General features: G+C 37.6%; 1 protein-coding gene across 6 annotated transcripts in view; it reads right to left on the bottom strand.

Moving 5' to 3' along the window:
* Positions 1–27,462, bottom strand: part of LOC115241169 (RNA-binding protein Musashi homolog Rbp6-like) — a 567,047-nt gene that overhangs the window by 77,748 nt on the left and 461,837 nt on the right. For all 6 annotated transcript variants that reach the window (XM_029816790.1, XM_029816793.1, XM_029816791.1 and 3 more), the window contains one exon: positions 18,324–18,416. In XM_029816790.1, coding sequence (XP_029672650.1) covers positions 18,324–18,416 — 93 coding nt within the window. The remainder of the gene's footprint in view (positions 1–18,323; positions 18,417–27,462) is intronic.

The following is a 27,462-nucleotide window of genomic DNA, read 5'->3' as shown; positions in this document are numbered from 1 at the left end:
CCCCCCCGAAGTCGATGCGCGGCGTTCGCTTTTCGTCGCCGCTGCGAAAACGATTCCTGCATGTCGAGATACGCTACGCGACTTCCACCACGACGCCGCGACCATCCATCCTCCCTCGGGGGAAAGTGAGTGAGTGCAGCCTCGTCACGAGACGCCGAAGTTGGCGACGTTCCCTACGACGAGCGACGACGGACGAACGGTCGGTCGGTCGGTCGGTCGGACGGAGGAAGAGATTGGAAAACGTAGCCGCCGGCGAATTGTAGTCTTTCTTACTCGGAATGAAAATCGAACTAAGCTCCCTCGAGACCTCCCCGAGCCGACGACTTTCCCCGACTAGGTGCGCCGCGAATGGCGTCAAAGGAACGCGTTCGCAGTCTCAACTTTAGTTTCTAGGATCGAATTCTGGGAAGAAAACAGTGTCCGACGCATTATTCGTTAGAACTACTCAAACCATTGTACAATTTTCTTCTCCAAGACTGGATATTCTCTAAGCTTAACTAATAGTTTTTGTTTTCATATTGATCACTTATATTTATGTATATTTATTAGATATAGAGTATACATATAATTCTATTTTAATCGTTCTCTTCTTTTCTCTCTCTCTCTCTCTCTCTCTCTTTCTTTCTCATTTAATTATTAAAGTTTAATTCTACTGTCGTTATTGATCAAGTATTCATTTTTTTAAATTATTATTTTTGTCTGCATCATGATTTTGATTTGTAAATTTAGATTTGAATTATGTATTAGAATGTTCCATATGGATTCGCGTTCCTGGGACACGAAATAAATTCTATTCTATTCTATCCTATTCACTCTCGAGCGACGAGGGTGAGGATAAGAAAAGCGAAGCATGAAAAATGAGAAAGAAATGTACGAGAGCAATGATAGAGCGCACACGTGCAAGGGATGAAGAGAAAGAGGGGAGAGAGAGAGAGAGATATGGTCACTCCGTGAAAAACAATGGTCGTAACTACTCTCGTCCGTTCGATCGATCGAAAGATCGAACAAACGTGCATGAGCCAACCACACGAGCGGATGAGTATTGTAAAACCAGGCCGAGTTTCGCAAACGCGTGAATAATGGACACCCGTTTGATAAAGGAAGAAGCGCTCGCGTGAGTCCGCTCGATTCATCCATTGGGCGGCGAGTATGATAGAGGAAGAAGGCAAAAATGGAAGAGAGAAGGAGGGAGACGGGGAGAAAGAGGGGAGGATTCACGGAGAGTCGAATTATTTATCGGCGAGAAGGTCGAAGCTAAATAAACGTCGGATTTTCCACGGAGCTTATCCGCCGCATTGGCGATGCGCGGTCGCAATTCCTCGACCCATGAATCACCATTATCGCAGCCTTCAAAGCGTTATCGTCGCAGCGCGTTGCTTTCTCAAGATGAAGAAGCTAATCCGTTTTGCCAATATTAATAAACTCATCACGTCGCATTGTAATAATTTTTTTAATAATTTCTTTCAAAATTTCGAAATAATCGCGTAATCTCATTATTAACAAGGATTTAAATCCTTGATTAACAAGTAAATTATTTCAACACATACGTATCTTTCTAAGTTAATTTTTTATATAATTGAAAGATTTCTACTATGTCTCTTTTGTGTAAAATAATGTAAAATGCATATAAAATAAAACTAATAATCAAAATGATAATCGAGATTACAAGCATTGCAAAAAGAAAACTAAGATGTATCAATCAAACTCAAATTTTTTTCTTTCAGGACAATAATTATGCAGTTTGTTTAATATATATGCAAAGCTTGCCATTTATTGACAGGAAAAGAAAAGAAAGAAAGAATTGTAGCTAGATTACTTCTACTTTGCATCCCCCAATTTTATTATACATTTTGTATTGCATACGCATACCATTTGTACTACACATAAGTTTTACTTTCTATGGAATATTTATCTGGACACGTCGTGGGTCGAGCAAGGTGGTGTTTGTTGCATGGCAAACATTAACGAGGCACGCTACCGTGTCCGTGAAATGTACCGGCATAGTCTAACCAAAATATATGACGTTTTAAAAATGCATTGCATGTGTTTGCAACGACGATGCAACACCGACCTTTTCGCCGCATTCTGTCTGCGAATAAACTCTCACGAGATCCACTAACGTAATTTGAAATGCCTCTCTCGCTTTCATATATTTAAACTTCAATATATAAAAGTCTTTAATATAAGAGATTTCATTAAAATTAATAGCTATATGATTACTAAGAGGTACAAACGTTATCATCACAATAATTATTGTTTTCTATTATCTTCTACGAATAATAACATATTTTTATAATACATAGACACGCAATTGCTATTTTAACTTTTATATTTTTGCTACAAATATTATATGGCTAATATTCTCATTGTATATTTAACATTTAATAAGCTATCTATATTATCCCAAATTCACATTAAAAAAAAAATAATAATAATATTATAGAATCAAATTACAAATCTATGTCTGAACAATCCATCTTTTAGAAGAGTGGACATTTTCTTCTGACACTTTAATCTTCTTTAAGATGGTCCGATTTCTTCTCCCATAAGGAATACTCTATCCGCTTGTTTCTGCTTCTCCTCTCGCTCTTCATAAAATTTTCATTGTTAGCGATGTTGTATGCATTTCGCGCGATGAAGCACGAGGTGCCAAGACGAATGTAGAGCCTACGACCGTGAGGATGCTCACTTCCGGCGGAACAGAAGTACGGCTGGCAAGGCGTCCAGCCGCGACTGATATTGGTGCCATCAGAGAATTGGGGAAGAGGGAAAAAAGATTTTTCGAAATTTCCCGGGAGCCCAGTATCCGCGTCCCTCTAGCCCCCCCCCCCGTCCCCCCCCCGGTACCAGCTTTTCCGCTAATATTTCATCACGGCTGCGTCGGCGCCGGCCATCTTGCTTCCGGACCCGGGCGCACCGGAAGCGGCCGGATGTGCCGCGACAAAGCGCCGTTGCGGAAAAATCACGGGACTATGAAGCGTGGATAAATAGGGAAGAAACAGGCTGCCGTTCGTTCGTTTCGAAACTATGGGCACTGAAAGATTAACGTTTGCCCGACTGTGTCCAAATCTAAAGAAAGAGATAGGAGCTTTTCTAATTCTGATATCGCGACGTATAAATTTTTCCGTACATTATATTTTGCTCTTAATTTCATAAATAGAAAAAAAATCTTGTAGATTAAATTATCTACTAGAATTTATCTTTCAATAAATTCTGTTATAAGCTACTACTAATTATATGAATACGTCCATTACACTATACAAAAACATTTGTTATATTTGATTCATATGCGATAAAATGCAAACTTGAAAGATAATTTCTTGATTGAAAGATAATTTCGAAAAACACGATCAGCAAGTAAGAGACTTAATTGATGCAATATTCTGCTATACTAAATAAATAAAATCGCAAGTCAAGTAATGGAGTGGTTAAATAATTTGATTATTTATTGTTTCTCCGTTTATTTGCTTTAGCTTTTATATACATCATGCGCGAAAACAAGTAATGACTATACAGACACTTTTGTTGATGATTAATATATTGAATCTAAAAGTTGAGCAAGTAACAATTTATTGATTCTAATCAAAACTTTAACAGAAATGTTATTAATAAAGAAAGATATAGGGATTTCGCAAATTATTCTTATGTAGCAAAAAATATGCGTATTTTCTTTTATATTTTATCAATTATTATATATAGTTATTTAATAATGTAAATAATTATTTATTCCTTTTCAAGGAATATGATTAAATATGAAGTAAAGATGTATATGCAATTTAGTTAGTTCTTGACATGACTATTTCAATTACGCATAGAAGTATTTGTCGTACAAATTAGCGTATTTTGCGCTATGTAGTTGCGCATGTAATGCAATTTGCGCATTTATAATATGCATATTCCAAGATATAAATTCTATAAATACTCTCTGCCGACAGTTATTTACGCTAAACAAGTAAAACACTTTAATCAACGACAAGTACGGAAGACCGCTTTGTTTGTAGGCTGAAACTTAACCTACCCAACAACTAATCTTAAGAAGATCCTGCTGCGGGCTCGCACTCAAAGGATTTCGGCATCAGAAGCCCGTACAGATCCCGAGAGACAAAATTGCAGACTACAAGACGCCCATATATATATCCTTAATACAGCAAACCTAACGTCAGCTAAATTAAATGACATTTCTGTGTCAGCATCGCTTATATGCAATAGAGAAAATAATTATTAATACCATTACTGCAATAGTATGTTATTTTCACAATAGCTTTCAAAAAAGTATCACATTATCTTTTAGTTCAACATTTCTTTACAAATTCAAATTTTTAAATGAAAATAAAAATATTAATATTTTTTGAATTAAAATCTTTTGTGGAAGAAAATAAAAATTTTAGCTTTTACAGTAAATTAACTTTCAGAAAATTGGAAATAGATAGTCAAATCTCATTCTTTATTTAATTTAGCTAGATTTTGTTTTGAAAAAGACTCCTCTCTTCTATAATTATATAATATAATATAATGTATTATATTGTAATATATATTATATTGTATTATATAATATAATATGATAATATTATATTGTATAATATTTGAGGGACTAAAGCTTCAGTAGTTAAATATAATTCTGTGCGGAATTACTCTATCATGTTTCTATTAATTATATAATATTCTTTAGTTTATATATTTGCCTTACACACATAAAAGACTTTGAATTTGTTGTGTAAATATTCGTATTATTTCGTATTTCAGCGCAAAGTCATTGTTACTGGAATCTTTAAATCTTTCAGAACGATAAAATTCTTCGACATTACAGTTACGCTAAAAGACCGAAAACAGTGAAAGAAAGACCGTGGAAGGCGATGAAAGAAGTAAGAGATTTCGTAGAGAAACATTTTCTCGTACATTCCCTGCGCGAAATTGAGGGAAGGAGTTAGTCAGCGACGAGATAGTCAGTGAAGGGTCGCAAGGGTCGTCTCGTCGTGGTTTAAAATCAAATAAACGGATGAAGCGTGGCGGAGCGAGGGCAAGAAAATCAAAATTTCGTCATCCGCTCATAATTCGAAGGGTGCCGCCTCGCGTGCAAACCCCTGAACCCCTGTCACCTCGATCGCCCCCCGAGGGCTATGCCGGACTATTGGATTTTAACCTCATCTTCCGACGGTGGCTTCGATTTCGATCAACGAATGTCGCTACATTCCGAATGAAAACACTTATTTGCCGAGGGATGTCTCGAACGCAAACTCGTGTGCACTCTCGTCAAGAAATATCACCGAATATCGTATATTTTTTGTAGCTTTCTTGCCGAGTTTGTATCATTGATTCTTCCTATTGAAAATGTTAGTATTTCATGTTTCTTTAAAATTTTTTAATTTTTATCATGAAATCTTCGTGTTTTCTCTAACTCATATAAAACTATTTTTCTATTCAAATAAGACTTCTAAAACTAATTCATAAGTAAGGTCTAATATTTATACACGTCATTAAAAAAAAATTGTTTTTTACAAAAAAAAAAAGATAACATTTTTGATATAATAAAACTAATTTCGTCGAAAAAGAATGTTATTTTAATTATTTACTCTGTTAATTTTTTTCTTAAAATTAAAATTTTTATTTTCTGGAAGTATTTTTTTCCTCGTTTTCGTTTCCCATTTTAATGGCATTTTTTATTTGCACATTACATTCAACTTATAGTAACAACAATTTGCTATTTCGTTCGTATATAAGATAGCAAAAAAACACAAGAATTCCTCAGGAATTGTCCTGTCCGAAGAGAGATTTATCCGAAAAACACAATTTTTCCTGTCACGAAACCATAAACATCCCGTGGCTCGGCTAGGGCTGCTCGTCCTATAATCGCCACTCTAGCGCGATTGCCGTGTTTTAGGGAGATCATTTAGATAAACTCGTAATCTGGACGCCTTTTTCCTTGCTGAGATATTCCCCCGTAGGCGCTGCGAAAGATCTCAGTCAGTTGAATCCGGATTACGAAGGGTGCGAAAACACTTTCACGCCGTGTTGGTCCGTATCAAATTTGAAATCGATCTTAAATCAAAACAACAAGAGCGGAAAATATTAACGTTCGAAGAAAGCCGAGCGATTGTGCGAAAACGAAGGCCAGAAACGAATCCGGTATTTTTGTAAAACAAACCTCTGAGAAAATTAAGTATCACGTAATATAATCAAAAATAAAGTTGAAGAAAAACTAATTTCAAACAACAATCGCTAAATTAAATATTTTTTATGCAATTAGGAAAATATTTGTCATAATGTTCTATTAGCGTGATAAAGTCAGCGCTATAAAAATGAAAATGCATTATACCATTAATTATATTATATCAAGATGTATCAGCATCAATTATCTTAATTTTAACCTTCTTGGGCTTGGCATCGTGCTTCGCGTAACAATATAATTCATTCTGTGTAACTTTGTGATTGAAAAATTTAGAAGAAAGTTATATTTGCTCTCTCAATCAATTCATAAAACATTTGTTTTTCCGCATTGTAAAATAGTATTGATTATTTCAAAATATTGATACAACCCTAGATATTGCATTTTTAAAATAAAACTATACAGAACGCGTGTTGATTTATTTTCTAGGAATCATTATTTCGAGATAACGCTGTCAGTTTCAAATAACCGAGACACTTCAGCTCAACAGTGTAAGAGACGGACGAAGAAAGTCGGATTATAAAAGCAGCTGTACTACTTGAAATACAGATGAACGACGAGTCAGAACGGAAGGAAAAGGAGAGCAGTACTACAGCTTTGACGGGTTCTCCATAACTGTAGCGAATTATTTGCATAAACAAATTTCACCAGAAGTGAATCCAACATGCCGGTAACGCTACGCGTCGCTCTATCTGTCTCTATATATGCAGAGTAGCCTAGCTTATATTCCTCTCGCAACTATATTTCTCTCTCGTCCTCGCTTCTACGCCATCGCGATTTTCGACTAATTAAATTAATTCGAGTGGATTATTTTCGACGAATATGCAAATCCGCAACGGGCGCGTGTAGAATTTGACGCAGAATAGATGCAAGAAAGGCGACTGATTGCAAGCGGAACAATTCAATTCATATTTTATTTCATCTATTCCATTTACATTCGCAATTACCGCTAATCCAATAATTATTGATGCGATTAAATTAATATAACTTTGCCAAGTTCTTTATATCTTAACTTCTCTCTTTCTCTCCCAATAAGAGCGGCAATTCTGATAAATATAGTGAGGCCCAAAAAGAAAGGGGAATCGTTTGACAGATCTAGAATCGATTTCTTTTTTCAACAAGAGCGATGTGTGGGCTATTGAAATTAGATTAATAATCGTTACGATGTATCGACGTATTGTAGATCGTACAGCGGAATTTTGGTACGGAAGCTCATAGTTATATCCCTTTTCGGAGGGTCGTGGGAGGGAAAACGATGTCGGGGCGGTCAAACGCAGCGAGTGTGTCCGGGCCAGACGGCCGAATGGGCAATCAACGATCGAATGCCTCATGCGGACGAACCATTATTCTCGTCCAATCGGCATTGCAACATGAAACACCGGCAATTGCCCGATAAAATCATTATACGCCTCATTACTTGTCAGCTGCAAATGCTCGTTGTCTGCCTTTTAATTTACAGCTCACCGCAATGATTGCAATTTCAGCGACGCTATGAATATCCTTCTTTGCTCAGCCGCAAAACGCATTCTTGCGCGAGGCAAAAATAATTTGTATACGATGAAAATGCTATTCGATAACGCTGGCCGTTTTTAAGAGACACGCTATTCTCGAATAATTGTCAAACCATTGATAGAAAACATGTGGAGAAAATTAACAGCCGTAAACGAAACTTGAGATCGCTTTTTTGCTTTATATCCACGACGTAAAAGTTATTTAACAGTGATAATTGGTTTCGCGCAAAAGTCTAATCGACGCATTAGCACCATTACCGATTCGGCATGCAGAACAATGCGGATACTATGCCGCGGACAATAAAATAGTAGCTGATGGCCATCCGAGACGATGGCTCGAGGTGTTTCGAGCGCCGATAAAGCGCGGGTTAATTGCCGAATGAAATTAAACAGCAGTTAAAGCTTCGAGTCTTGAGTAATTATAAGAAGTTATAAGATGCCTCCTGTATTCCAACCTTTCCTCTTCCTCCCTCCATTCCTCCTTTCCTCTAACGTCCTTCTCCCGTACCACCTTCTTGCGCGCTCTCCTTCATCAACCCATTCTACCCTCCCACGCGCAACCCCCGTTCTATCCTGGCTCTCTCTTAAACGTACTATCCCCGGGGGCCGTTAGCTGCAATCAAAGTTAACCTGGAGTTATAGGGGAAAACTGCAGAACGGCAGTTAATGTTTAACGGGACTGTTAACTGTAGCCTCCCCTCTCGCTTTTCAGCGCTTTCTCCCTCACGCGTCTGATCTTTAATATAGGTCTGTTATCTACGCGGATTTAGTGATAAATAACAACGAGATAAATACATTGTCTATCATAAATTTGATGACGAATAACATGGATAAATATAAGAGCAATCTATATTGATACAATATTTCTTTTTATTTCATCAATTTTAGTCTTGTTGAGAAGATATAATGTTGAATGCTTATTATATCTTAAAAGTTTATTATATCGCAAAAAATATATGATATGTGAGAAAGAGAAAAATATTAATATTAATATAAATTTAATAATAAATAAATAAAATATTAATTAATTAATTAAATAACACACGCTTCTAAAATTAAATAAATAAATAAATAAATAAAATAATAAATAAAACATTTATCATCAACTTGAGATGTGCGTTTTCACTAGTTTGTAAATATTGGCAGAGAAAATATATAACTCAATAAATATATTAGAATCTCAAAAATAATATATCTTTTAACTTGTATAAAGGGTTTAAATCCTTGACATTTGTTTCATGTAAATTTGGTTTCATTGGTCTCCCCAAAATACACACATCCACAACATGAATATTTTCGAGCTCGAGTAATTGCAACGAATGAAGCAAACGTTCATGAAATGTTACTGTGCTCACTGTAATAGGGCATTGAAAATCTTCCTCCATGCATTACTTCGACAACTTTCGCTCACGACAATAATTATGATAATTACAAGAACACGGACAAACGAGTGGCCTCGCTTCTCGCTTGTAGTTAACGCCGAAATAGGAGAACAAAACATGCGGGTTTAAAAAGGTATGAATTCGACATTAAAGCAGCACTTCGCCTGGAATTGTTCGTGTCTGTTTCACGTTACGAAAAGGCCAGGCAAATACTTGCGCAACACGAACCGCGTTGTCTGAGAATGTAAATGGCCGCCAATTTACACTCCATTCAAATCTGCTACGAGAATTAGGCTCCGATTTAAATCAATTTTAAACAGATTTTACAAAATCGCCGAATAAAATTAAGTGTAACAGCTCGTTTCAAATCTATGATAAATATAATATGTGTGTGTGTGTGTGTATGTGCGTGTATAATTCCGCAATCAATAATCTCCTTAAATCAAAGGTATTTACCTGATGAGCAAAACATGTGCACGAAAGCAAAGTTAATTTTCAAAATTCCAAATGCAATATATAATATAATTTCTAATATTGCTTCTCGTCCAATTTCAATTCGTATATTTCGTACAAATTGTTGATACAGAATTTAATTTGAAATTGACTAGCAGAAAACGATAAAATACAAATTGAATAGTTTCAGTAATAGAATACATATCTGAAAATTCCAAAACATTTTTTCTGAGTTTTGATATATTTACATTTGCGGCAATTAACAATCTGAGATAACATGAAACAGACAATGAGAGTTACATGTCTAATATAAAATGAGATTTCAAGATAAATGATACTAAATAAGGATCGTAAGTACAAATTAATTATAATAATAAGCGTGGTTAAATGAATAGTAGCGTATTTACATTTACGTAATTACCGAAATAATTAATGCCTTATTTAACGTGACTAATGAATTAAATCCTAAAGCTCTCTCTCCCTTTCTCTCTCGGAACAGATGCAATCGTAAATCGGAATCGCGATAATTAGGCAGCACTCAATCTCCTTCCGAACAAAGAGAATCGATAAATCAGTGAAACATTATTCGTTATGCAATGATCCAATGCACCTCTGAGTAATACATACCTATATATTGTTATCGACACTATTAGTACTTGCTTTACATTTCTTCGCATATAACAGTGTACATAATCTTGAATTGTAAAACATACAGCTTTATATTCCGATGCTGCGTATGATAGCACGCTAAATTTAAAATAACTCATTCATTCTCTAATAATTATATTTATTTACTTAAAAGTAACTTTTTCTCTTCTTGTTTTATCTTTTCGATCCTTTTTTTTCTTTTTGTTTTGTTCTTTGGTTTCTCTCTCTTTATTTTAAAGTTAAAATAATTAAAGTATGATATAAATAACAAAAGTATGTAAGCCAATAATAATTATCACAGATTTTATCTTATAAAATTTTAACAATTAAAAAGATTTATAGAAAGCAATTCTATATCTCCCTCATACGCACAAACACACATACGCATAAAACTCACGTATATATCTGGTACGTGTGCGTTCTAGCTTCTACAGTTACACGTGTTCCAGCATGTAATTTTTTTTCTTTCTCTCTAGGATGCTCCAGTACACAACGCGCGCAGTCTGCTGATGATTAGCGTGCTCGTTATGCTCGCTAATGATGCTTGCATCGCTAGACAAAAACTACGTGTAGCAATCATGCAACGAGCTTACATGAGAAGAAGAAAAGCTCCTAACAGATATATACATCCCCTCGACAGATATATACGAAATAAAGCCGACAATTAAATTCGCACAATTGTCATCAAGTGAATGACAAAGCAATATGACTCATTGCAATAAGAAGACAGAATTTACAAAAAATAGTAGTAGTTTAACAAACTTAAAATTAATAAAATACTAGAATGTGCGTGTTATCAAAATAGTATATCAAATTTTGCGTCGACTTATTACTATTTAAATGCAAATCAGATTGCTCTAAATACTGATGATAAATACGCATGCGCGCGTGATGATAAGTTCCGAATGTAATTAATATTAATTATAAATGTGAATTTAATACGAAAGTAGCACTAATGTGATACGATATCATAAAAGAGTATGACGCGTACGCAACAAAATAATAAATTATCATCTGCCCGAAAGGGGACTTAAGAATTTCTCGACTAGGAGGAGCATAAAAATTCGCGCGGCACGATTTGTGGGCGACGTTAAACTTCTTCTCGTGACACGCGCGTGATGTACGATTTGCCCACGAAACGGTCTTGAGGAAGGGAGGGGGACGAGGGGGGCGAGAGCGTGATCTCTTTTTCAAGGGGCGGAACGAGACGCGTCGTCCGTGCCGAAATACGGGGAAATTAATAAATTGCTCAAACTTAAGTCGAGGCTTCTCTCCCCCCACCCCCTCACCCCTTCCCGCCCCTCCTTCCCTTTAAGTGCCGGAATAAAGGACCCTCATAAATTTCATTCCGCACGCCCGAGCACCCTCGCCCGAGCGAGAACGGGAACGGCGATGGTTCCCTTCATCCCCGAAAAAGGAATGTTCTCTCGCGCGCGAGAGCGGCATCCGCGTCGAGCTGGCTCCCGCCATTCAAGCCTGAGAAATTTCGAAAGAAGAAGCGGGGAATTACGCTTTCTCTCTCTCTCTCTCTCTCTCTCTTTCGACCCCTCTCTTCCCCGTTCTCTCGTCGCCACGGCGAAATGCTCGAGATATACGCCCGTCTGATAAGCGCCATAACGTGATATACGACGGTTACGTCGCGACGACGGGAAAAAAGCGCCCGCGAGGTGCTGTTACGCGACTATTTTGCCCGTTTTTCCTCTCTCGAAACGGGCGCGCGACTAATCCTCGGGCATTTCCGCGAGCTTGAAAATTTGTTCCGCGAAAATCGAGTCGAACTTTACGCGACTTTTTTTCGGTCGCGGATGTCCGTAAAAAAGAATAACAACTTTTAGAATCTGGTAATGTTGAATATTGCATTAAGCGCGTTAGACAGCCATTTCTTCTCGACATTCTATTCAAGATGGTCTTAATAAAATGTATAATTGTTAATAAGGGATAATGTTATATAAGAGACATGTATATTTGCTTGACGGAAAATTTATATATATAAATAATAAATTACTTAAAATGTTAGTTAATTTTCGAATATACTTATTTTATCAATAAACACACATATATTTTTCTCTACCAAGGAATAATTAATGATATATAATGAGATGCCAAATTAAATGTAACTCTCTTACAAGTGCGAAAATAGCAAGAACGATAATGAGATATATTTTTCTATATCACATTTCTTATTATTATTTTGAGAAGAAAAAATATTTTGAAGCTGGAGAGAGAATATATAATCAAATCTAGAAATAAATAAAAATTAAAACTATTATATATGACTCATCAATGACAATGGCTTAGCATATTATCATCGGACAGAATTTGCATCTGAAGAGGTCGTTGACATTTTACGGTAAGCGATCTTTCCATGCAAATAATGAACGCTGCATTTCCAACCAGTCGGGATGAATGGGATCGGGATATAAGGTTGAGAAAGGGGTACAATGGGCACGGCTCGAGCCTTATCAAAGAGCCTTAATTGCATTTTTATCGGGGATAAAAAATGAAGCATGAATCCGACAGCGCGATCCGCGCTATCAACGTGCCGGCGCGGCTTTCCCCGGTTCGCGGATTGGTCGAACGATGGTGACGTCGGCGGATATAGAATAGGTGACGCTGGCGGTGGTGGCGCGAGAGGCACGGTACGGGGGTTCGCAGGGGAATGAATAGCAACGTGAAACAAAAGCACCGGGTTACAAATGGCGTGTATTCGCGACGGCATTGTTTTAAATGGCTGTCAGACGCCCGGAATTTATCCCGTTTTGCTACGTGACAAGCGCCATTAAATTTATTTATTCAGCCACGCAGCCGCGCAGGGTCGCAGACGCAGGAGAACTCCCAGAAGTCCCCGGAACCCACCGCCTCCTCTTCCTCCCTCCCGCCCCTCTCCCTCTCCCCCTCTTCCTGTATCCGCGTGTTCTACAGGTGAAAACGAAACGGCGAACGAATATTGGAAGCGTGTGCGCGATGGCAAGTGATGTATTGTAGACCGCGGTAATATTCTACGCGAAAAGAAACAAAACGGGAATGTGCTCGAACGGTGGAAATATTATTTACCGACGAATATAGAAGTCGGCGGAAGAAATGTGCGCGAGCGGGCGCAACGCAAAACTATTTACTTTCGCTTCGATCATAGTGCGAACATCACATTGTAATTGGATTTGATTAAGCAAAAAAAAACACAAACGACCACAGAATATTGTTCTTACATCGAGGGCACTTTAAAATAATATTGATCGGTTTGAAGATACAATCTCAAAGTTCTCTTGCTATCATTAAAAATACAATTTTTAGCTTCTGAAACGTATGCATTAATGAGGAAAGCAAATATCCCTTTTATTATACATGTAACGCTTATACCTTCATTGTCCTGTCTTCAAGAAATTATTATTTAGATAATTATTGTTTGATTTTATTATAAAGGTATGCAAGAAAAGGGATGGCTTTTTAGTTCGCATAAGCCTTAGGTCTACAACTCCGTAAAATTTTGGCAACAAAATTAGTAACAAATGACTGTGCAAAAACTCGTTGTTTTGCGCTTTCGAAATAGAACAATCATCAAGGCCCTCAAAGCTGTCACTCGCGATCACAAGAGCGCAGTGATTACCGAGCACTCTTCGATATCTGAACGAGCAAACTTCATCGCGGCGGATCAATGAACGACCGTTCCCGTGGAAAATTCGTCCCCCGATGTGAGAATCAAATGCAGCGCGACCGGCGAAAAAAGACGAACCGACCGGTTCTCCAAGATTTGTATTAATTCTTAATTTCTTAATTTCAAGTCGATCGTTAAGTACAGCGTCAAAGAGGTCCGCCCTTCCATCGACAACCATCGTTCCTCTCCCTTATCTTCCTACCGCTTCATCCATCCTCGTTTCCGGCTCTTCGACTGTCGAAGGAGGCAGGGCCGGAAAGGAAAAAGAGGAAAGGGTCTGAGAGCGAGCGCAATTAAGCTCTCGCTCTCTTCGGAGATCCATTCATTTTTCAGGTAACGTCGCCGGACGGCCTCATCTAAGTTTTAAATCGCGTGCTGGCGGCGGTCTGCGATATACGACCGTCCCAAAGAGAGGGACGGAGGGAAGGTACGGCAGAGTCCGCGACCTATGTATATCGAAACGAGATTTCCATTCACACGCTAACTATTACACTCGATTCTTCGTAAATTTTAATGACAGCAGGAAGTCCCTGCTATGTAACTAGATATTTACTAAAGTGCCTTGGTATGCGTAATCGCGTCTATAATAGTGTGTGTAGAAACTTTTATTTTTTGGTTAAACAAATCTCACATAATTATGTGTGTTGAAGATGTCAGATTGAAAGCCAAGATTGAAACAGTGAAAGCAAACTGTCAAACAATCTTCTCTCGCAGAACGTCTGAGTTATTCTAAAAGCATCAAGACTATGTTTTGAAATCGTTACTCTACTACGTTTAAGTCTACGTCACTTAATGCTCCAAAAATTCCTTACGATGACTTTGTAAAGCTTTTGTGAGCTTTGTAAAGCTCACAAAAGCTTTACCAAAAAAAAAAAAAAAAGATTAAAGAGATTATTTTCCTCTTTTTAAAATAAATAATCGATAGAATAAAATGGCGTATTTATCTTTGGACAAAACGCTCTCTCTTTTGAATATAATCTAATTAAATTTAAACCGCTTCATTGGAATCACGAAAATTCACGCATACTCAACTCATGAAATATGTAAAACGAAATTAAAATATTCGACTAGCGCGTTATTTAAACAGGAATTAAATGTATGCAGGAAATATGTCCGAATCCTTCGGCCATGAATGCGTACAAATGTTTGTGAGAACGAAATGGTCGTTCCTGAAAAGTTTCATAAGCCGGAACGCAATGAGTATAACGCATTTCCCGGCAATGCCATTAGCTTTATCAGCTACCTCGTCTAGCTATTTCGTCGACAGAGATCTCCCACTTGCACGCTCCCTTTTTCCCTCCCTGTTTCCGTGGAGCAAAAGTGGGATCAGATACGTATCAGCGAGATGGAACATCGGACTGAGTGAGCCGCAAAGACCAGCGAGCGATAGAAATTTACGGCAGGATTCGCCTCTTGCACTTGTACCTTTACATTCCAAACATGAGTTATCTTGTAACAGACATTTACGATTGCACGAAGCACATCAGAACGTTAATATCTTATCTTGTATTAAAATATTATTGGTAATCGTACCAAAAACAGAAGCTCTTTTACGCGGTTAATAGCGTCATATATTACGCGGACATATGCGTGTCAAATATGTTACCAACTCGAAGGTGTAAGTATCAAATAAAAATATAAAGCCTGTAGTAAAATAGCCGTAAAATAGCCAGCTGTACGTACATAAGAAAACAGATTCTGATTACTTTACAAATGGCATGGCTCCAAATTTCCGCCCTTCACTTTTATTCAACCCGTTAGTCGTCTGGTGTGAATACAGAGCGCCGATCGTGTATGCTCGCCGTTAGTAGTACGTGGGCGTAGACACGAACTTGTGTATACTCATGTGTGTGTATGTGTGTGTGTGTGTGTGTATGTATGTTTATGCATGCGTGTGTATGTCATCATACGTAGGAGTCGAATTCCGAAATGGCGTCGTATACGTTCGCCAGCGCGCGCGCGCGCGCGCGCACGTCCGATCGTATCTCCGATGTGGGTCACACACATATAGACGAAGTCGAGCCGCTACGAGCCGGAAACTCTGCATTCAAAGCCGGACTTTCGGCGGAGAACGGGAGTATGTAAGGGAGAAAGAAAGAGATAGATGGGGGGGGAGAGGGGGATAAGGGAGAGGGTTAGGCCGAAGATAACGGCAGACTCTCTGATATCTCGAGTCCATTTCTGGCTCGTGCCACGACAAACGTCGCGCTCGCCCCAACTTTCCTCGCTTCTTCCTTTTCTTCCCCCCCTTTCGAACGTCCTCCGGTCATATTCCACTACTATCCTCGACCCTTCGAAACTACATCGTGTCACCTGAGAGCCGGGCATATATCCTCCGCCGCGGCTGCAATCGACCAAGTTTTCCAATAAATTTCTATATCCGCCGGCTGTGCATCTGCAACGGACGACTGCCGGGGAGTGCCTTATTATGCGGCCGTTCGGCGCTGCCGAATTCTCTCCGTATCTCGATTCCCGCCCGTCGATGATAAGCGGCGTCGGTTCTTCCGAGCGATCCGCTGCAGCCGGGAGCTCTAACCGTTCCGATGCACGGTATGCATGTCTGACCATGACAAGGAATCTGATTCACCATAACGGAAGGACGCTATCGCGATTTTCATGCATGATATACGTGACTTTTTATTGTGACCTAAGAATTAGGTTACAGATCGATACGTGTCGATTCTAAAATATGTTCGTCACATGCGATTCGAATATACTTTTTTAAAAAAATGATGAAATAACTATCGTATTTGTTATTCTCAGACTCCTGATTTGATTACTATTAGAGACGTCAAAAATCATTTAGGTAGAAAAGAAAAGTAATTTTGAAGATTGCCATTAATATTTTATAAAATATAAATGTATACATTTATTAAAAATCATAATGATAATGTTGGAGGAATATAAATAAAATAATTGATACACATATAAACACATATATACATTTACGGCTCCTTCATCCCAAAAATAATGCTCTCGTAAATGTTAAATAATAATAATACTCAACCAGGACGCTTTAACTTTAACAATTCTACTAATTTTATGATATCGTTCCAAAACGGAAACGAGATAGCCGAAAACTTTCCGCATAATAATTATTCCACTCTGCCCATTAGAATCGTTTATTATTACTGGCTCGTGGAAAGCCATTTAGAGCAATCGTGCTGGAATTGGAATTGGATTGAAGATCGCGCGTGCGTTCAATTCGATCGCGATCGAACTCGATGAATAACCGAATAAGTCCGCACAATGATGTATTCTAAAGATATTCCGAGGATCGATAGACGCTAATTAGCTAAACTTTTTCCCCCAACTAGTAGTGCCTAATCACTCGATCTGCTGTTTAATGCAAACCTCGCAGTTTCCTTTCAGTAGCATTCCTTCTTAAGTAGATCTTGTGATAAGTGAATGCTCTTAACTATTAAAATAAATTAAATTATTGCTCAATATTATAATTTTACGGGACAAATTGCTTATAATTATACTGAAAATCGTTTTCGTTCATTATCCGAAATCTCAGATTTTGACATTGATTATCAAAGAAAATCAGTTTATATAAAGTGTATCAAAACTTACGACAGTTTTGATTACTCGATAAATATCTCTCTCGCGCGAATCAATTATTTTTGACCAAAAATAATTTTTATTTTTAAATTTCTCTAACCGTTTCGACAAATATAACGTTTCGAAATAATCTTCTCATGAAAAACAATTTAAATGTAAAAAAGCAAAACATATACAATTTTCTGATAACGTTAAAGTTAATTCTCTGTAATCCATGAACAAGTTAGGCCGCTAGATTAAATGAGATCATTCGCACGTGAATAATATTGTATTATGTTGCGCATTTTGAAACAATCCAAATAGAGCGATACCTCGATATCACCGTTATGTGCCATAACGATCAAAATTCATGGGAGCTACAGCGAGGCAGAATTGTCGTCGCGCACCGTTGACGTCGTGTAAATGGAAATGAGTGCACTTGTTCGTCCAAAAATCAATAGCGTTCCGCGCGAAATAGCCAATAAAATATGCAAAAGTACTAAACAATGTAAATCCCATGAATCACAGTCGTCGACAGTGCCGCCCGATTTTGCGACGCGAGAGGAAATGGTGAGGATGTGCGATACATCGATAATGTAACCAACTGAAATGATAGTCAATGATATCGCGTTCATGATTCCAGCGAATAGCAATGTAGCAATACGTTGCATAATACTTGTCAATTTTATAAAAATTCAAAATGATATAAAATTTTATAAAAAAGTATCTAAAATTTTTTTTTGTAATAAAATCTTAATCCTACATTATTAATTATAAATATGACGTCTATTTAAAAAAATAGAAATCACCAAATATATTAATAATCAAAAAATCGATTATCTCTTTTTCTGAATTTGCGCGCAACATTTGTAAGATTTTGTTAAAATAAAGTCCGTCGAATTGGACAGTTTTAGCTCTGCTATGCAGACCAACGTAATAATGTTGTAAATTTGATATTGATATTTACTCACCGGACCGAATTGTTCGAAGTAGTTTTTGACGTCCTCCAGCGTCGTCGGCGCCGATAATCCCCCGACGAATATCTTCTTTGTCCTTGTCACCATCTATAAAAAAGGAAAAAACAAATATTAAATTCAAGACTTTCAATTAGAACAAAATATAAATACCTTTTAAAAAAAAAAAAAACATTCTTAAAATAAATATTTTATTAGTTAAAAAAAAAAATGTTTTACTAATTAAAATAATATTAACTAAAATATGACTTCTCCCCGTCTTTTTTTACAGACATAATAAAAACATGAGAAGCGAAACGACTAATAATGTTCGAAAAAAAGGAAATAAAGTTTCCAGTATACGACTGTGCCAGCAAAATTGATAAAAAATTGATTAAATATGAATATGATTTGTGTCTGGATGTGCTACGACATTTCCAGGTAGACTCTATTGGTGGCTTTTTTGCCGTTACTTCTAGCCTTTCATATTGCCATATCTACCTGGGTTATCGACGGGAAGTTGTAAATAATCGATACGCAGGTGCATTATTAATAACCAAACTTACTTCAATAACGTATCAATACGTAAACACGGAGAAAACACTCGCGCAATATTTGATTTTCTATGAAATTTAAAAAACACCTCCGAAAATAAAACGTACACGATTTCTTGTTCCAAGTGAAATATCCGTAAAAAAAGAAGCGGAAAAATGAAAAAAGGACAACTGTTGCCAAAGAATGTTACCAGATAATGCTTTAAAGAATGGAATCTTAGAATGACGCGATAAAAGGTCACGGTCGAAATTGTAAGAAATGATATTGGGTGCGCATTCGTTGTAGATACGTCGCGAATGTGCGTATCGGCGAACTGAAAGGAACGCAAAGAAGTAGAGCGACGTCGGAACAAGCAGCACAGCATCGTTTCTTAGGATTGTTCATGGCGAATCCGAAGCGCGACATCGGATCTTGTATCGGATGCGGCTACATACGAATACTAGATAAACTCGACGTCTCTCCGATCTCCGATATTCCTCTCGCGTCTTCTGTAGATAGCGGATGTTATCCAGACATTGCCCAGACATCGGGAACTATATCAAGTCTTTCGGATATCTCAGTATGGTATAATCATGTAATCGAGATGAATTATAGAAATGGAAATCGCAAAAAAATTTCCTTAGTAATTAAAAATCATTTAATCGATGGAATAAAGATGAAAAACCACAAAACATGTTAAAAAATCTAATTTAATTTCAGGAAATATATAACAAAAACTCTCATCCCTTATTTTTGAATGAATTAAAATAAGTTTATACAGTTGTATTTTACAATTATTTATAATAAATAAAAATAAAAATACGATTTAATAGCATTTAAATTCGGATAATAATGACAGTAACAGTCGAATAATGCAATCGTTACTAGTCGGATAAACACTGCAAAGTAATTTGATAAAGAAGACTTATCGATTTCCTCGTAAAATCAGCCACTTCGACAAGGTAGATTAATATGAAGAGCTTGAAGGAGCTGAAAGAAAGATGTCGGAGAAAAACCGATACTTTTAGTCTTGAAATCTTGATAATACAATCGCATTGTAATAAAGCCACGGGCGGGCAAGCTGGAGAGAATGAAAGGCAGGAGTCGAATATTTTACGGGCGGAAACTCCATGCTGAGAAAACGAAAGCTCGATCGGGATAGAAGAAGTGGTGGAGGAGGGAGGGTATGCGGCGAAAAGGGCGGAAGAGGTAAACTCTGGCAATTTCAGTGATGGCTGGGCTTAGACATCTCTATATCCGGTGAGTAACGCTAGCCCCGCGAGTCCTTCCATCGACCTACGCTCCTGAATTCGACTCCCTCTCTTTCTTCGCGTCCCTAACTCTTCTTCAACCCCATGCAAACGCGCAGCGCACGTTCTTCGTTTCGACGTTCTCCATTGAAGGGGAATGGGGGAGGTAAGGTTTCTCGCGAGGTGGGTTAATCAGCGAAGTGTATAAAGTCTCGGAGATAAAAATAAAATGGCAGGGGATCTCGAAAATTAAATAAACGACTCGCCCCGGTTTCGTCGGCGAGAAGTTCATCGTAAGAAAATAACAAAGAGAAAGAGACACACTCGGGGATAAAGAAGGATGATATCATGGATGGATAAGGTGAGGAGGAAGGAAACAATAGAAGAAGGCGAATCTAAACTAAGGAGGCCACTTATTCGAATGAAGCCGCTGCAGCTTCCACTCCTTCCCTTGAGTGTCGAAAGCGGGAACTCAACTTCTTTCATGTTCTCCATCGATAAACGAGAATTTCAGTCTGAAATCTTTTTACATTTTGCTATTGCCGATCGCGAATGAGCACATTATCGTGCAAACTAGAGAGACTTTTGCCGCGTTTCCCATAGCGATGCTCGTGACAAAAAGCTTTTGTTCAGAGATGAAAATGGAACATGAGAAAAAATGGAATATATAAGATTAAGTATAACATCTATACCAAAAAATAACTTTTTTGTATAAATTGTGTTTTTACTGCTTAGTAAAATATTACATTAAATCAATTCACAAGAAAAATCTCAAAAGTTTCATTTGTATACGAGTGTCATAAACGCAAATTTATTTTTCGTGTAAAATGTAAAAAAGAACAATAAAACTTCATTTTTTAAGCCATAGAATATAGGCTGAGAAGATGCTTGGTTTGTCAACTACCATATCTCTTATTATGATCAAAATAAAATCCGCGCGTTTAAAGGACTTGAGGCAGAGAGGAGAAAACCAACTAACGAAATAAGTGGTCGAATTTTCGTCGTGAAGACGCGACACGAACAAAAGATGAGGTTTGGGGTTTGGATCGCTTCTCGCCGCGGTTAACCCGGCGAAGAATAAGGTGGAAAAATATAAGTCACGAAAGAAACAAGGAGGCGAGCGAGGCCCCTCGGGTCGTTAGCGGAGATAAGAGCGGATAGCGGCAGAATGGTAATGGAAACTCACCGAGTTCCACTTATTACGCCGTAGCATTATGTAAATACCGGAAAGCTATTACAATTTTACAACTTACTAGGAGTGGCTTTATAGTTTCATCGCTTGAGGGAGAGGAGGTGGGGAGAGAGGGCCGCCTCATTCCTCTTTACCAAACTCGTGCTTTTCTCACCCAATATGACCGCGTACATATTTCTGGCTCGCCTTTAACGCTTTCGCATCTACGAAAATGAAATCGTCCCGGAGAAAGGAGAAAGGAAGATGTAGAAGCTACCACTCTATTTACGGAAATTTAATATTCATCTATAATATATATTAAAACGCTCTGTAGTTTAATATGAGTTCATAATGACGTAAGTTATTTTATATTAATTTAAATATTGCGCTCTTTGCTAACGGTATTGCAATTTGTTTTGAAAAACTGTGAAAATTGCACAAATAAAATAAAAAATAAAAGCGTATTATCTACTATTGTAGCGCAAAGTGCAGGGCCTTTATACTTTATTACAACGATTGGCTCGTGATTGTGAAATAAAAATTTCATTCCCAAACAAATCAAAATTATTGTGTAACGCAAATGACGAGCGGGGTACGCAAAGTTCGTAATAAAAGGCGCGCGTTTAATGACGAAGCGCAATTCCATAAAGAATGAAAAAAGGACAAAGAAAAACAAGGACAATAGTCAGCGTGTCTTTTATGACCATCGGGCATTATCGTTCCACATTATTGCGATGTATTCGTAAATGTCATAATCAGTCCCGCGTTTTCACCGCGTTTCTACCCCTTCAATGAATGGTGGGGGGCACGAAGGGTGGGAGGAACGGCAAGAAAAATATTGGAATAAACGTTAATCAGCGGTCTCGCGTTCGCGCTTTAACGGCGAATGCTTTTACCTCCGTTCGCGATCATTTTGCGAGTTTAATCGTGCGTTCGCCGATTCCACGCGAATGTACGCAACTGAGAGAAATGTTCGAGATCACGCAATTCGCTGAAAGTGTAGACGATTTTTTAACAGGCGCGTAAATACGTGTCATTAAATAGCGGATACGAGATGTATGTCGCAATTACTTCGCTTTATATACAAAGTAATGCTGTAATTGCCTAAACTATAAATATGAAAAAAATTTCACATTTTTGTCAAACGATGTTAATGCGCTTTGCGATAACACAGAAAGGTCGAAAGAAACAAAGTGGTATACAAGTGCGTTATCTATCAAGTTGCGAATAAATTATTGTTTTCCATTGTATCATGTACACTATCAATTTAGCGGCGCAATAGCTTTTGGTAACGTGTGTCCATGGTTGAATGGCCCATCTGTATTATTATATCGCAATACTCTGTGGCAATCAACTCAACTTTAAAATCGATAACCTCAACGCATTGCGAATATTACTCTGTCCACTCTGTCCCTTTAGCGATCATATAGAGTGTATCGATAATATTACATTGACAGGAATGCGTAAACATGATAAAATGAAATATGTATTTTACCCTATTTCATAAAATTGTTTCTTTAACTTGATTGTTTAAATACGTTTGCTCACAACAACTTCAACTAATTTTTAACAACTTTGCGAGTATACTCGCGAGTACCTTTGAATACTTGTAAGTTAATCTTTTCGCTTACTACAATTCAATATATGTCAAGTCGTGGTAAGGATCTTCAAATCGGGACAAAAGCGATCAAAATTGCGTAGAATAATTCCGCATTGTCGCGAATCCAGGTCATAGGGACAAATAGGGCGAGGATAAGGTTGGGAGAGAAGGATAGGTGGAGATAGAGAAGAAAAAAAAAATGGGAGAGAGGAAAGAAAGAAAAAGCGACGGTGGGATCCCGGGACGAAGCTCGCAACCCTTGGGATGATAACCGATTCGCCCGGTCTGTCCCTCGCCCTTTCGCCCTACTTTTTCTCCAGCTAGCCCAGTGCCGCAGAATCCATAGTCTTTCTTCCAACCCTTCTGTCTTTCCGAGCAATCCATCCCGGCGTCCTGAACCTCGCTCGGAAAGAATTAATCCTGGCCTGGCTCTGACGACTCTAGCCCCCATTCGTCGCGGATAATGTCACTCGCTTTTGTTCTTTGACGTTTCTCCAAGTCTCTGTTCTTTTAACGAGCCATCTCGGTTTTGCCTTGTCTTAACGAAATCATTTAGACGCAAAGCACAAGGCAAAGAGAAACATTTATTGCTAAGTAAGATAAAATAAAGTAATGTATACAATTCACCCGATATATAAACCGCAACGTGGGTCGTATAATTGTTTAGTATCCAACATTTTGCGAACCTTTCCTTACTTTAGAATAGAGAAGCTATCGTTTTTTATCTATCGCGGATTTCGGCATGGCAGCCATGCTGCAACAATCTCTCACGATCGCGACGTCCCACGATTTAAGTTACCGGTCATAAATAGCAAAAGAGGTTACGGGGCGGTGGTGGTGCAGGAAGGAAGGGAGGTTATCAGTAACCGAGCGGTAGGGTAGGTAAGGCGCTCAACGTCGCTCGGAACATCGCTATCGCGCTGTCCAGCCCTGGCCCTACCTTGCTCTAACTCCGTTCTCGCTCTAGCTCTCCACGCGCTATAGCACGATTTGAGGTGCTCGCCGCAGAACGTGCTCTCACGTAAATTATACGCGCATGCCTCATCCTACGTTTACCGGGGTCGGCGAATATTCCGAAAATTCCACCTCGCCTGTATCAACCTTGGTACGCGTCGATTTTACGAATTTAAAGGAAGCGGATGCGAGGCTTTCATGACTAGAATTTATAATTTTTTTAAAACGTGTAGAAAAGAGAGCCTGTGAAATATAGCGGCGCGGTAAGAACAGCTATAATTCATTCGTTTCTTTAATTACTACCTCAAAAAATATACGCAAATTTTTAGAATTAAAATCCTTACAAAAAATAATTTAGAAAAATATATTAATGCGTGCCCATGATTACGCATGCAACTATTATTAGAGAATATATCGATTGACAATCGTTAAAAATGGAAGGTCAAACCGATAAATTGCTAGACCGAACGTTACATACACTTGCACTCGTAATCCTAAATCCCACCCATTACACCCTCTGAACGACCGCAACCTACCACCCTTCGGCCACTATTCTGACTTAAACTGTTTGAGTTGCGACTTTACCGGATTACCACGGAATCTGCCAAACCCCTTCGTCGTTCGAGAAGTTCCAACCCTAGGTGATTATTTCGAGATCTCCGTGTCTTCGTGCGACGATATTCGAGATAATGCCCGAAATATCGAAACGCTTGAATGTGATGTTAATAAAAAAATATATTGTAAATATTAGAATATGTAAGTAACTGATAAAAAATTAAATAAGATCAAGAAACGTCACAAACGAGTCAAAAACCCTTTTTATGCAGGAAATATATCGATTAATATTAATAGATCTTATTTAAATGCACAAATAGTTGGCTAATAATAAAAGAACTTATATAGTTAATTATTCAAATAAATATTAACATTATTCAATTCATTAAATTAATCGTTTCATTACAAATTTGAAGTAATGAAGGTGACAAAAAACATTATTTCTTACAAATGTTTATTAGAAATTAGTCAAGATAAATCGCACATAAGATTAGTAAGAAGTTAAGATCTTTTTTCACAGCCGTTTGCGTCGTCAGCAAATTCAAGCGGAATCTCGAAGAAAGCAACTGCCGTAAAAAAATTCGAACGAGAGCAAACTCCCATAAAAGAGTTTCCATAGTAGCCACTCGAATTTCTTTACAACGTTTCCAAGCTTTGCGGTAAATCCGGTGCTTTCGTTATGCATTTCGTTATGGGCCACATAGTATTTTACACATTACTTTGACTAGATATGTATGTCTAGAACACATCTGTAAAAAAAGTTGATTTACTAAAAAAGTTACTGTCGCCTGTAAAAAAGCAGAAAAAATTCTTTTAAATTTAAAGACCTTATTACTTCAAACGTAAGAATATATTTAGTTGAAATATACCTATACTACAGTAAGATAGAGGGTTGAAGCTAAAAATCTAGTAGAATTGACGTGTTTCCGGGGTGTCTCTACTCAAATCTTGTAAAAAAATTCCCTGAAAATTCTTTGATCTTCCAGATATTTTTGTTTAAAATTCCAAAAAACAAGAATATTTTAAAGAATTTTTTTTTTATGCAACTTTTTAAAATAAGTTTTTATTGTATGCGTTTTCTAATGTTTTTCACGTATACAAAGAAAAAACATAGAGCCGCTTAAGCTTCAAGTGCTATATTTGCAAATGTATTGAAAAACACTGAATAATTTTCAAAAGATAAACATTTTTCACTTGTATAACATTATCATTTTTTTATCACTTAAAATCACAAAGAATATGTAATTTACATTCAATATTTTGTTAAAATATTGAATATAGAAACAGAGATAAAGATATATATTTATAATATATTTTAAACATATATGTAATTCACAACTTGGCTTATCGACAGATTGCCGATTGCTCACAATATAAGAGCAAAATTATCAAAGAGAATTTTATAAAAAATTCCCCGAGTCTCAATAAAATTTCATGAGAATCCCCTGATTTTTCCACGTACAAAAATATCTCTGAGAATTCAAGGTTTTCCATGTTTTTCCAGTAGACACTCTGTGTTTCTCTTTTTCATGATATCGCGACTGCGTTTCATCATTCTCGCGGTTTTCCGCGGAAACCAGAGACGCGAAAAACAGGCGGAGATTTCATTCTTCCGATGAAACCCGATGCTGATGTGCATCGGTCCGCGCATGATACATTTATTGATCCTGTGGCATCAAACGTTTACGAGTTGCTCTTTGAGAGCGAAGATGAAAGCGCTGACGCTCGACAAGTGCATGCCGGCTTAAGCGCTTCTCTATTTCTGCCCGTGCCTTTGATGCGCATTATCAGGCCTTCTTGTTTTATTCGGGCGCCCGATATATCCACAATCCTTTTAGATTCAACGGCACGCCGATGCCACGGTTGGTGCCGCCCGCATTTTTAATCTGTTTCGTAACTGTTTGGGACACATTGTTGTGTTACGCCTCACGGAATCTCGATGGCAAGATTCGATAAATTAAAATATCTAGACGCATACACTGTTCACAGCAGATTTTGAACAAAGGAATTCTCGCTCTATCCTATTCTTTCTAACTGAGAAATTATTATAACAAAATAATGCATGTTTTACAACAGAGAGATTAGTGTAATATATTATATGTCTGAATATATATAATTTTTTTTTAAATTTTTAGAAGATAAACACGCTGTTAAAATTATTTCTGATATATTCTATATTTGATGATTTTCAATAATTTTCAATATTTATCTTAATTCCGAAATGGAATGGCTCTCGCATTTATTGATTTACTATTCCCAAGGATTTATAAATTACTAAATTGATAGATACGGATATATAACGTCATCACATTTTTTTCCGGTATGGTATATATCGGGCAATCCTCGCAATACTCGCCAAAGTCAAAATCCGAATCGAGGAAAGTGGAATGGATCCTGCGATATCCCCGTGACCGACTCTGTCACACGAGCATAGGGACGATAAAAGGGGGACCAGCCTCTCCGGGTCCCGCAGGGTGCTTTTTATCGAGTCATACCCGAGATTTCGGGGACGCTCGTAAACCTCACCCTCCGGAACATCATTCTCTTCCGGAGAGCTTTGCGAAATAACCGGCATTCAACGGCACGACGTTGAACTCGTCCGCGTAATGCAGTTTCGTCGACACACTGACTATGAACATTGGCTGTGGGCGCGCGCGAGCCGGTGACCATAAATTGAGCACCGAAACGGCCCGACCCTCGCGGGATCGTATTTAGAGCTAAGCGGCTTACGGGCTTTCTTCCGTTTTGATTTAACGATGGAAAAATGGTTTAAACTCCATTTGTACTTTCGAGCTGTGAAAAATTGTGGCAAGACCCGATAACCAACTTAGTTTGCAGCCCAATAAAATTTCAAACTTATCTATCTCGTCGCAACATATTGCGAGGCAGATATTTTTTCTCGCCCGACATTGCTAGAGAGGATACAATGAAAAGAATATTTTTGATCTCTCCAAAAAATAGCGACCACAAACAATAATTTTATCAAAGCGAAGACTTCAATAAACCGTTAATTATAATTAAAGCAAAACATTAAATATATATATTCAGAGAAATTATATATAATACAATATATATTTTATAATAATCTATTTC

Source organism: Formica exsecta, unplaced genomic scaffold, assembly GCF_003651465.1.
Source record: "Formica exsecta isolate Colony F162 unplaced genomic scaffold, ASM365146v1 scaffold47, whole genome shotgun sequence".
NCBI classification, from domain to species: domain Eukaryota; kingdom Metazoa; phylum Arthropoda; class Insecta; order Hymenoptera; family Formicidae; genus Formica; species Formica exsecta.
Note: the sequence above shows the minus strand (reverse complement) of the source record. Positions and strands in the feature narration are given on the sequence as shown.